The following is a 13,162-nucleotide window of genomic DNA, read 5'->3' on the forward strand; positions in this document are numbered from 1 at the left end:
CAGAAACCATAGGTCCGGCGATCATAATTTAAGTGCTCATTTGTAGGAGAGGCTTGTGTGTTGTTCGTAAAAAAAAATAGACTTTGTCTAACCCCATTACTTTGTTCACTATTTAGCCAAAACTAAAAACTGTTACTTAGTGCCCATTCTACTCTATATAACTCTAAAGTAAAGCTTTATAAATGAACATACACTAAAAAAAATCTAAATATTAAAAACTTTCAAGGATTTAAGATGCCGCTGCCCACATCATCATCTTTTTGTGAAAAGGGTCATAAATAAAAAAGGCCTAAATAAAAGTGTTTATTTAAAACAAACAAAAATTTAAATATGTTTTGTAGGGTACTTTAAAGGTGCAGGGAAGTGATATAGCCTGCGTACTCAACAAACAGTGTCCATTTAACAAGATGCTTTGAGGCCCCTATACAGATCTCTTAAGTGCACCTGTGTTCCTCTCCCCCTGCTCATAGTGCATCAGCATATGGTTGCGTGTGGTCTCCCTTTGCCCACTCACCACTGCACAACAACCCAGACCTTATTACAGCAGAAAGCTCAGGCTCATTTAGTGCCAGCCGTCCTCCATGCCATCTGCAGAATCCCTGAGCTCACAGCTGGAGTTCAGCTGCTTCCCCGACCTGCCCTTTAGGAGTCCATTAGAGCATCTTCTGGCAGCATCGGCAAACGTGTCTTACTTTTGGAAACACTTAAGAGCCGGCGTGATTGAGCCGTGTGTGGTTTACTCATAATGGCCATGATTGATTAAACCCTGCCGATATTCGACAGCTCTTATTATGACTCCAGTCAAGCGTATTTGTTGTGGGCTAATGGAATATTAAGTGTTTTTGATTTCATTTCTCTTCTCGCGCGACGTCTCATTTTGCATCTACAAGGAACAGTCGGTTAAAATGATGAACTAGATGATTTTAGACACACTCTCTTGTGGATATCAAGCTCTCAGTCTTTTACATGTTGGTGAATCACTTGTTTGGTTTGGAGAATCCATAAATTTCAACAAACTTAGAGAGGAACCAACATTTATGTATAAGTGCAATGCATGTACACTCACTGGCCACTTTATTAGGTATTACTAGTACCGGGTTGGACCCCCTTTTGCCTTCAGAACTGTCTTAACCCTTCGTGGCGTAGATTCAACAAGGTACATAAAATATTCCTCAGAGATTTTGGTCTATATTGACATGATAGCATCACGCAGTTGCTGCAGATTTGTCAGCTGCACATCCATGATGCAAATCCCCCGTTCCACCACATCCCAAAGGTGCTCTATTGTATTGAGTTCTGGTGACTGTGGAGGCCATTTAAGTACAGTGAACACATTGTTATGTTCAAGAAACCAGTCTGAGATGATTCGTGCTTTATGACATGGCGTGTTATCCTGCTGGAAGTAGCCATCATAAGATGAGTACACTGTGGTCATAAAGGGATGGACATGGTCAGCAACAATACTCAGGTAGGCTGTGGCGTTGACACGATGCTCAATTGGTACTAATAGGCCCAAAGTGTGCCAAGAAAATATCTGCCACACCATTAAACCATCAGCAGCCTGAACCACTGATACAAGGCAGCATTAATCCATGCTTTCATGTTGTTGACGCCAAATTCTGACCCTATTTGGATGTAATGTTGTAGCCGAAGACTCATCAAACCAGGCAACATTTTTCCAATCTTCTATTGTCCAATTTTGGTGAGTCTGCATGAACTGTAGCCTCAGTTTCTTGTTCTTAGCTGACAGGAGTGTCACCCGGTGTGGTCTTCAGCTACTGTAGCCCATCTGCCTCAAGGTTGGACGTGTTGTGCATTCAGAGATGCTCTTCTGCATACCTCGTTTCTAACGAGTGGTTATTTGAGCATTTATCATGAAATGATTACACATTTCAGCTTTAGTTTCTGTGCTTGTCCAACTACATTCTGTCCAGGACCGGTAACAGTTGCTCAAGCGAAGTGCAGTGTAAATGAAAAAGCACCACAGCATGTCCTGGTCCAGCAACATTATTTAAGTCCCCTGTAGTGCTGAATATTGCAGAAAAGCATCAAACATTAATTAATGTGTAATGTCACTTTATGTTTAATGCATGGATGCAAGAGGCACATTGATGGCAAATGTGCTCCAGTTCTACATGCTGTGTGTTTGCTTTCCAGCATTTCTGGTGTTCATCAATCTCTGTGGACTGTATGGATGCATGCAACTAGAGAGTGGGTTCAACAAGCGTGGATGTGTGCGCATCCCTCACCATATCTTTCATTTCTGCACCAGAGGATTGCTGAAACAAAATGATGTCCAAGATAAATGTCTGTAGCAAAAGCACATGTGACAGGGATGGGGAGTGGGAATGGACACATACTGCTGGACCAACATATATATTAAGGGATAAAAGAGTGGATTTAATGAGTTTTTGTGGTTTTAAAAAATAATAACAAATCTATCTCTCATGGGTCAAATTCAATTATGAACTATGATCCTGTGATTTACTGATATTGTTTAAAAAATTTTTATTTATTGTTTAAATGCATATCTGAATGCACAAATGCAACTGAAACATGGATTGACTTAATGAATAAGCACAGCATTTTATATAGGTTTATTATATATTATTAAGTTTGGAGATATAACTTACTTGTCTCAGGAGTCTCCCTTAATGAGACGGTAAAAGTAAACATTAACATGAAAATATTAATAAAGGCATGAACACTTTAAGGGTGTTATTTGCTGAAATTCCTATTCAAGAGTTCACACTTAGCTCATGATTAATAGCTTGTTTGGCATGGTGTCCCAGGAGAGAGCCCTTGGGCCCAGGGCTACCCCCCTTTCGCAGGGAGAGGGGGATTGAGCTCAGGTCGATCTCAAAACTCCCCCCACTGCTAAGGCTAAGGTGAACTTCTTGAGAATAAGACATTAGAAACAAGATTTAGGCTTATTTTGTCGATAATATGGAGCATATTTGGATGGTGGGAGGAAATTGGGAAATCTGGGGGAAACCCATGCGGGCACAGGAAGAACATGCAAACCCCACACAGAAACACCAGATGGCCCAGCGAGGACCCGACGCCATTGATATTCTTGCTGTGAGGCAACAGTGCTAGTCACTGGGCCACCATGCCACCCATTCTGGATAAAGGTGGAAGAAGGGGAGGAGGTGGGTTTCTTCCAGACGAAAATAGTTGTAGAAAGGAGATGAGGATATATACAATGACTTGGGATCCTTTGATTGTAGGATCGTGATTAGGTAATGTGGGCAAGCTAGGTCAACCATGAGCACGTGCTCCTCTCGAAAATAGTTTAATATTAAACTTCATTTAAAATTAGTTTTATTTGTATTGTGCAACAAATATTTGTAAGGTTTTTATGCATAGTATATATTGTGAAAAGGGGAAAAGCAATAAATCAATGTATGAATGTTGTAATGGTTAAATAATTTTCTATTAAAAACGTGTGAAGGTCATATGACCAGCAGGAAGTACCAGCAGGAAAAACCAGGGAAGAACGCAGCATCTCATTTCTCACAGGACAGCCAGTGTAAAATGTAGACCAATCACGACCAATCAGAACAGAGCAGGCTCTTTGAGAGGTGGGATTCAGAGAGACCAAGTACTTAAACAATTTCAGACACTTTCTAAAAAGATGCTACTATGCAGTGTTTGAACTATACCGTGGCCTTCGGGGAGGCCACTTTTTTCTAAAAATATTTCTACATAAGACACAGGATCTCTGTCCTAAAACAGCAATATATAAACAAAAAATCTATAAATATAAAACATATATTTATATAATTGTAACTATTGCAAAGTAATTCGGTTTACTTTCTTGCTAAAAAGCGTTTGTTTTTCCATCAGTAAAAATTAAAATATATCATTCATTCATTTTCTTTTCAGCTTAGTCCCTTTATTAATCAGGGGTTGCCACACTAGAATGAACCGCCAACTTATCCAGCATATGTTTTATGCAGCAGATGCCCTTCCAGCTGCAACCCATCACTGAGAAAATTCCATACACTGTCATTCACACACATACTGTACACTACGGCCAATTTAGTTTCTTCAATTCACCTATATCGCATATCTTTGGACTTGTGGGAAAAACCCATGCGAACACCGGGAGAGCATGCAAACTCCACACAGAAATGCCAACTAATCCAGCCAACCTAACCTTGTCATGTAGCCTACCATTTTTCTATTCGCTCTATAAGCTCAAGATAATGGCATTAAGGACAACATATGCTTTATTATTTTACATAGGCCTATAGAATGTCATGGGATCTCACTTTTCACTCCGGTAAAACATAATTGCAAATTTGAAAATTTAAAGAAACACCTTTGAAAGGGATTCCGTTTTGTCAAGTTCACATGCTGCTATGTATATAATGTGTGAATCTACATGTTTTTTGACCTTGGATGGATGCAAACATATTGTGTGACCAAAGCAACCTTTTAAATAGCATAATAGGGGTGCATTAACATCTAGAATGTTAATGGAATATCTCAATACCAAGGTTTAAACTTATGATACTTATTATGATATGATAAATTTCATTCCAATCTTCAATCTTCACATCATTTCAACTTCCTTTTACATCTAGTGTACAGTGTGGGACTGGGACTCGAACGGAAAGCATGATTTCATAGGGGAATTTCAAGCTACATTCAAAGAGATGCGATCAGCGATGGATGGAAAACAGGTATCAGTTTTAAATTGTCATGAAAAAATATATATTTATTAGCACCTTCACGTCCAGCACACACCTCTTCAAGCCAAGCAGCGTTCTAAATCCAACTGACTTATTTTGACAAGCTCTCTGAATTATCAGGATCAGGTTAAGCTAATGATGTGAAGCAACTAGTTCAAAGAGTAATCAGCAGAAGAGAAACACGAATCAGAAATTAGGTTACTTGAGGAGATATTCATGTGGGTCACAGTCAGTTTAGCTTTCATACACCTAATAACTGATTCAGTTGAGAACTACTTTCAGTTTCCCTGAAATGAACTCCAGGATTTTTCTTACATATTCTCATCATTTAGATAGAAATCAATCAATCAATCAATCAATCAATCAATCAATCAATCAATCTATCTATCTATCTATCTATCTATCTATCTATCTATCTATCTATCTATCTATCTATCTATCTATCTATCTATCTATCTATCTATCTATCTATCTATCTATCTATCTATCTATCTATCTATCTATCTATCTATCTATCTATCTATCTATCTGATAGATAGAAAAAAAGTTTTTGGGTAGATAGATAGATGGATGGAGACAGGCGTCCATCTGTCTTTATCCATCTGCCCATCTCCATCCATCCATCCATCCGTCCATCCATCCATGCATTTGTCTGTCTGTCCACCCGTCTCCATCCATCCATCCGTCCGTCCGTCTGTCAGACAGACAGACAGACTTTTCAAGATGGACCTGACACACATACAAAAAAAAACTAAACTATAATTAAACTCAAAATGCCTGGCTTTAAAAGCACACTGTGCTCTAATGGAATTATCATTGGAATAATTGCTTAATTAGAATATTTCTAATGACATTGCAGATGGAATGACTGAAATGTTGTTCTGGAATGTCCTTCACAACAGTGTGTTGCGTTAAACTTCCACCTCCAGATCTCTAAGTGTCCATTAAGTCATTCTCCATGACTGTACTTTGGCGTTTATGCTTTACTACATTCCAAGATCACTATGCTGTGTACTAAGAGGAATAATAAATATAATTTTTAAGAACAAAATAATCGATAATGAGAATGTTGTTCTGTGTAAGTTCTGTGCATCCATGTCGAACAGTCTACAATGTGGAACTAGCTCTAAAAATGGCTCCAGTGATTAACCATTGTTCTCGTTATGCATTTGAAAACAATAAGCCATTGTGTTTTAAGCTGTCAGTTAATCGTAACTCTGCTAGCATGCACGAATATGGCTTCATGACACCTCATTTTCTTGTGAAGTCTCGAACGCTCTGAGCTGGTATCTCAATACCGCAGGCATCAGTACCACATTCTGCTAATTATTTTACAGCATTTCTCCCAGGCTCCACATCATTCCTCATTATTATGACTAAAATGGTTGTTTTTTTCAAGTCTATTGTCTAGTCTCAAACGCTTGTTTTGGCCCTCCCTGCTCCAACAGGAAACGATTATGCACCATCTTTCACATTTTAATGAAGCTGTTTCATTGTCCACGTTGTTTTCAACCAATACTGATGGTTGCGTTTTATTTTATTTTTTATTTTTAAATGACAGGTCCAGTGGGAATGCATAAACCCTAAATACAAAGTCAAGAAGAAGAATTACAAGAACTCTGGGATTGTTATTCTGAACCAGTGCAAGGTAATTGTTTTTCATCATAAATCGACGCTCTCTAGAGGACATCTGGACCTTGGCTACTCCCCGTAGGCCCTGTATTTCAAAAAGTGGCAGTGTCATACTGTCAGCAGAGGCGTTGATGGTTACAGTAGATGAAGGTGGGAACTTCACACGGCTCAAAGTCATTACATTTGGCTAAAATGCAGTGGTGGGAATAGTAATGAAAAAAATCACACTCAAGTAAATGTACCATTACTTGGCAAAAAAAAATTAGTGCAATATCTGTTCTAAATACTACTCAAGCAAGCAAAAAGTACAAAAATGCAGCTTAAATCAGTGCCATTTTTCTTTTAAAGGTCCAATGAAGTGCTTTGAAATGTGGATTTTTTTATTTGATGTTTGACGTAATCTCAACCAAAACACTAAGAGAGGGTGGGACATAGTGTAGCCCCTTCCCTTTTAAAAAAACAGGCAATAGCGTTTTGTTTTATCACAGCTCTGCCAATGAGAGTGGTTGAGCTCAAGCGCATCAAATGAATTGCAAATGAGAAGCATCTTGAAATTTCGTCTTTAAAATGAATGCTACGGGGCGGTATGACGCCGTTCCTTTTCGCGCTTACCAGCTGACCGCTTACCTTCGTTTGGATGGATTTTCCGCTGTTACCAGTTTGACCAGTAGTTCGCCATGTACGTCAGCAGACTTGAGACGCAGAGAGGAGTTGACCACGATGACGGGGGTTCAAGTCTGGTGAAGAACAATTCCAGAAAACAGCTAAGACAAAAACAGAAGCCAAAAAATAAGAATAAACAAGTAAATAACAGGGTGAGATTGTGGTAAAATCCGAAAACGTGATAAAAATCAGCCAAGGGCTTTTCTTTTTCTGGATTGCTTTTTAAAACTGTTGGTTGGGTTTAGGGAAGTGGGTGGGCGGGGTCAGTTGATGCTTTTGAAAACACTATTTGTTGGGTTTTGGGAAGGAGGAGGATGGGTCAGTCGATTGGTCAGTCAGTCAGTTAGTCGACTGCAGGCTCTGGTGGATTTACGTGAGAACTGCAGGCGAGAATGGCACTCACGAGAGAAATTTGAGAGCTGAAAAAGTGTAAAGTGGCCTTTGATTGATTTGCGAAAATAAAAACTGCAAAAAATGTACCTCCTGGGATGTATTTGGCACTCTCCAGAAATGTATATATCAGTACGTTTTCAGAATGAGCCTGGGTTGGATACTAGCGAGCATTTGATTGGTAAAGATTTGACGAGAAACTAAAGTATGAGGTGACATGTATAAAACCGTTGATCCATTTAGGCGGAAGTAACAAACTACACGATTTACATGTTTATATCTTTTAAACGCGAATTGTGTCACTATTTTAAAGCACACTAGCTTATAGATATCCTAAAAACAAACAATACTGGTACTAACATCTAAAAAACTTCATTTTTATTTCACAGGACCTTTAAGGCTGTCTAAGTGTAAGTTAAATTATATGGCATTAATGAACTAAACATTTAAAATGTGAGATTATTTAATGTGAGAAAACTTTACATTAAGATTTGCAATAGAGGTCTGCACGGGGCTGGTTTTTTAGTCCCGCTCCCTTGAGGTTTTATTCCGCACCCGACCGCTCCCGCTGCCCGCTTAGATTAATTTTCTACCCGACCCAACCGTTCCCACTAAATGTAGATCTGGTTTCCAAGATCTTGTGTTTAAATTGGGTACTACCAAAAGAGAGAGAGAACAGATAAAACTGTAGGTTGCGCAAGGGTTGTAGGCTAAATGTCAGTTTTGTTTGCCCCTTTATGATGGGACGTAAGTGCCACCTTAAATCTGAGGTTCTAGTCTTGTGACTGCTAAAGGGTAAAACTTTGAGGTATTATCACATTGCACAATGGGTCATTTTTTTTCATTTGTGTCTATGTCACATGTAAAAGACTCCCATACATCAGACTTGTCTAATTTGGGTTTCTTAACAGTAAACTGACCATTTTCTAATGCAAGCTGATGGTCAGCACATCTTCACTTCGCTCTCCCATGTTGGTAAAACCCGCTCAGAGGTCTGTGATGATACAGTCAAGCCTGAAATGACTCATAACCCTGTCAAATTCTAGCTTAAAGTTTGTATTGACATCTAAATAACAGTTGAGAAATATTTTTTTCCATGACGATGCCTCTTGTATATCATTTTATTATCTTTGGTAGAAGCCTGTGTCATTTGCCGTCCACAAAATAATAGCTGGTTTAATATAAGTAACTTTAAGTCAGAATTTGCCAGAAGTATGAATAATTTCAAGCTTGACTGTATGTGTCACAATACGCTCACTCCACAAATGCACAGATTCCGCCGATGAGACTGCAGCTCTGCACAAGACGTTTGGCCAGCGGATAAATTAAAATGGTCGTGCCCAACTGAGTCTGGTTTCTCTCAAGGTTTTTTTCTTCACTTCGCCAATTAGTGAAGTTTTTTTTCCTTCTCCGCTGTCGCCTCTAGCTTGCACGATTTGGGATCGGTAGAGCTGCGCATCGTTGGATTTGCTCTTCAGTGTTTGGACTCTCAGTAATGATTTTTAAACCACACTGAACTGAGCTAAACTGAACTGAACTTAAACACTACAAACTGAACTACACTGTTCCAATTTACTATGAACTTTTATGTGAAGCTGCACAATCTACATTGTAAAAGCGCTATACAAATAATGGTCAATTGAATTGAACAGATAGCAGGATTTATCCAAAAACACATATTTATTTACAATATTTACACTCACAACAAGGAACTGGACACATCAAACACAACAGGGGAGTTTAAACTTGAACTCTGAATTTACTTACTGAGAGATTAAAAACTTGAGTTTTTGGTTTTAAGAACAGTTGATCTGAGGTCAATCAAGTCTGAGTAGACTAATTCAGAGTTAAGCACGCACACTGCAACTATAAAAAGGCATTATCACTGGAGCTCGGATATTACAAAAAAGAGATCAGCATTTCTTTCTTCAGCTGAACTTGATGTGCTCATGCAAAGGTTTTGCAAATATGACCATATATTTTTTAAAAAAGCAGCACCACTGCATCGGCGAAATAGATTAGTGTGGGAAAATACTGCTGCTCAAGGTAATGCGCAAGTTTACATTTAATATATTTCAAGTATTTAAATATGTAAGCAAATAAAAAATATGTAATGTAATTTGTGATGTTTATTAACTTTTCACTTGAAAAAGTGGGGAATTGGCCATAATTTTGAAGTTATTCCAGATCTAATTGCATTAAATTACATAAAATAGGCTACTGCATATTTTCTACAACAAATTTAACAATAGAAGAATGCACATAACCTTGGCTTAATGTAACGTGGAAATGTTTAATTTAAGGTTTCCACTTTTACACATGTTGATAAGTTTAAGATAACATTTCTAAAACTGAGTTTTTAATAGATTTAAAAGTGCACCTGTGTGTCTGCCTTTATTATAGATCAAGTGGTAGAGGTTGATATGACATTAAGAATGTAAGCAATACTTAAAAATAGTTTTTAGAACGAGTAATAATCCCATTTATATTATATAATCTCGTTACAGAACATGTCCCTGTCGAAGGTCAGTGAATTTAAGATGAATTTTTATTTTCAGAAACAGTTTTATTGCCAAATGTGCTTCACACACACACACACAAGGAATTTGTTTTGGCTACAGAAGCTTCCAATAAATAAATAAATAAATAAATAAAAAAAAGACGATAAACATTAAACAGAGATGCAGTTAGTCAAAAAAATTTGGATGTTGACTTGTATGTACAGATTTGTTATAACTAGTCAGGTTATAAGGTGCTGTGTACAAATACGAATGGAGAAGGTATTGCATTGTATATTGATATAAGGTGCTGTGTACAAGTGCGTATGTGAAAGTATTGCACATATTTATTGCAAAGTAGGGGAATATTTAATTGTTCATAAGGTAGATCGCCTGAGGAAAGAAACTTTTCCTGTGTCTGGCTGTTTTTGTGCTTGGTGCTCTGAAGCGCCGATCAGACGGTAACAGTTAGAACAGGTAGTGTGCTGGGTGTGAGGCATCCAGAGTGATTTTGCGAGCCCTTTTACTCACTCTGGAAGAGTACAGTTCTTGAAGTGTAGGTGAAAGTTTTTTGCAGTAATATTAAAGGTAAAACTTAAAACTATGGTATTGAATCTAATTGTAATTGTCCCAAAAAAAGGACAAGCCATTCTCGTAACTTTGTTCTCCGAGTTTAGAGAATAAAACCTGCTCCTGACCAGGTTAGGTTCACAGAGTAAGTTACCACGGTAAGTGACTCTGAGTTAAAGTTACCTCTCTTTCAGAAACAGGCTTAACTTATCCTGTTTTCTCAAGTTTGATAAACCTGCCATTTTGAAACGGAAAACCCAGAGTTCCTCTCATTTCAGGGTTAACATCCTCTGATTTTTCACTTTACCTCCTTTCTGAAACAGGACCCAGGACCATCTAACCGCTGAACTGGGAGTGTGACAATACAACACATATATAAATAGACAAGACATGATTAAACTGAATACATAGAGGGGTGAGACACAGGTGGAAATGCTGAACACTAACTTAGGGCGGGAAAACAGAACAAAGATTCTGTAGTTCATTTAGTTATTGTTTAAGGCGCTTTGTTGATTTCAGTCATCATACAGTAGTCATTCGTCATCTTGTCATCAGTGATATGCAGTTTAATAAGTCCCTTGCTCATTGTGTGTAATGATTTAGCATCTTCTTGGATACTTTTAATACTTCCACACTGTACAAGTTTGCTATCTTTATAAAGCGTCCGTGTATTTAGGTCAGTCTGTCTCATGCGATTTTTTCTATGCATGATTTGATCGGATGACATTTTCTACTTAGCCAATCATCGTAGACAAGAAAAAAATAAACATACAAAAGTAATGAAATCAGGATGAAAGAAAGTAGTGCAGTAAAATACTGATACAGCACTAAAAAATGTACTCAAGTACACCTTTTTTACAATTTCTGACAAAAACTACTCAGTTACAGTGATTTGAGTGTTTGTAATTGCTTACTTTACACCACTGCTAAGATAGGGGATCCCTGCTCTGTAAATGCCCACTGAATCTGATCATAGTTGACATAAATTAGAAATGATGAGAGGATGATAACAGCATAAAAGTGCTTGAATTGAGATAACCTGTCCTTTTGTGTCTGCAGATAATTAAGATGCATTCCTTTCTGGACTACATCATGGGTGGCTGCCAAATACAGTTTACAGTAAGTCCGTGCATACAGCACTCACGCTTTCTTAGCCATTTATCTGTGCTTACATCAATAAAACTAATAACCCATTATCATTTGTTTTTCTCTGACATTAGCATAGCCGGGAGTTTTGTGTAATGAATTGTGTTATTATTAGTCAGAGCACTCGTGATTTATTATTCATTACCATGTACATACTAATGGGAACAGGGAAAACAAAGTGTCATTCTGAATGTTCAGTTTTTGCATAATTTATTAAGCAAATAAATGTATCTCCTGCTTGTTTTCGCTTGACACCTTTGTGTGCATCACTGTGTTCAATTATTTTTTGTATTATCGGTCACTGTAAGATGTTACAGTCTCCTAAAAGGGTTAATTAAAATAAATGAAAAATTGTTCTTATGTTTGATTTATGAATTTAAATGACATCATAAGTGTTGATAAAGCATGCTGGTAAGACCTGTAATTTTTATTTTCTGGCTTAAAAAGAAAAATGTTACTAATAAGGTTTTATGTTAAGGGGGGTAATTAATTAAATATTGTAGTTCATGAATAAAAACATGTTTCAAAACATTTTGAGACCTCTCAAAATTGAAAATTCTGTCATCATTTACTAACTCTCCTATTGGGCCCTATCATACACCCGCTTCAATAAGGCGCAAGATATGTATGGCGCGATTTGTTGCTATGTTTAGACCAGCGCAACAGTAATTTTCACGTTTTGCACCACATTGTTTAAATAGCAAATCCATTTGTGCCACTTTACGGACTTTATGGTGTGCAGGTCTGAAAAGGGGATGTGTTATGGCGCATTGTTGGCGCATTGCTATTTTGAGGAACTGAAATAGACTGCACCATTGACCAACTAAAGCTGAAAGTCCAACAAAAGTCCAGCGCAGAGCGCATTTAGTTATGCGCCTATGTGGGTCCAAGCACTTACACATTGCTTAAAACACACAGGATGTACAGCAATTTTTTTGACCACACTTCGTTATTATTGCTCATTTATTTGTTTGCTGGAAATTATAACTGAATTTATAAAAAGTTTTGAATCAAATCTTTGACCTTAACAAACTAAATTAAATATGTAGGCTAATGGATGTCTTTAGTGGAGTGCGTACAACACTGATTCCTACTCCACAAATGTAAAGGAGTAAAGTAAAGAGTAAAAGTAAAGTAAAGAGAAAGTAAAGAGGCCGATGGAGGAGGCTTGGTCGTTATCCTAGTGCTGCAGATGGTCTGTTTAACTCGATAGTAAAGCTTCAGTTTTTCCACTTACAAAGTCTGCCGTGTACATAGCAAATGCGCCATGGCGCAACGCAACTGACTTTGAAAGGGAATGGAAGATGAGACTCTGAATGGTTTAATGCACATTATGCTCAAAACACACCCAGAACACATTAATAGAATAAGCACAACCTGCAAAGTGTATTTTTTGTCCTTAAAATAGCAAAAGTGGATTCAGACACACCTCTAATGCTTTTGCGCCATGCGCTGTACGATTCTATTTTAACGTTTTAGGCACAAAGTCTAAAGCGCAGGGCACAAAAGCATTAAAGGCATGTCAGAATCCACTTTTGCTATTTTAAGGATGGAAAAATACGC

General features: G+C 37.8%; 1 protein-coding gene across 1 annotated transcript in view; it reads left to right on the plus strand.

Moving 5' to 3' along the window:
- The window catches only part of cpne4a (copine IVa), a 120,261-nt gene that overhangs the window by 78,136 nt on the left and 28,963 nt on the right, over window positions 1-13,162 (plus strand). The window contains exons 8-10 of the mRNA XM_056475517.1: window positions 4,593-4,691; window positions 6,262-6,348; window positions 11,513-11,572. Of these exons, the coding sequence (XP_056331492.1) occupies window positions 4,593-4,691; window positions 6,262-6,348; window positions 11,513-11,572 (246 nt within the window). The remainder of the gene's footprint in view (window positions 1-4,592; window positions 4,692-6,261; window positions 6,349-11,512; window positions 11,573-13,162) is intronic.

This window comes from Danio aesculapii, chromosome 16 (assembly GCF_903798145.1).
Source record: "Danio aesculapii chromosome 16, fDanAes4.1, whole genome shotgun sequence".
Classification (NCBI taxonomy): domain Eukaryota; kingdom Metazoa; phylum Chordata; class Actinopteri; order Cypriniformes; family Danionidae; genus Danio; species Danio aesculapii.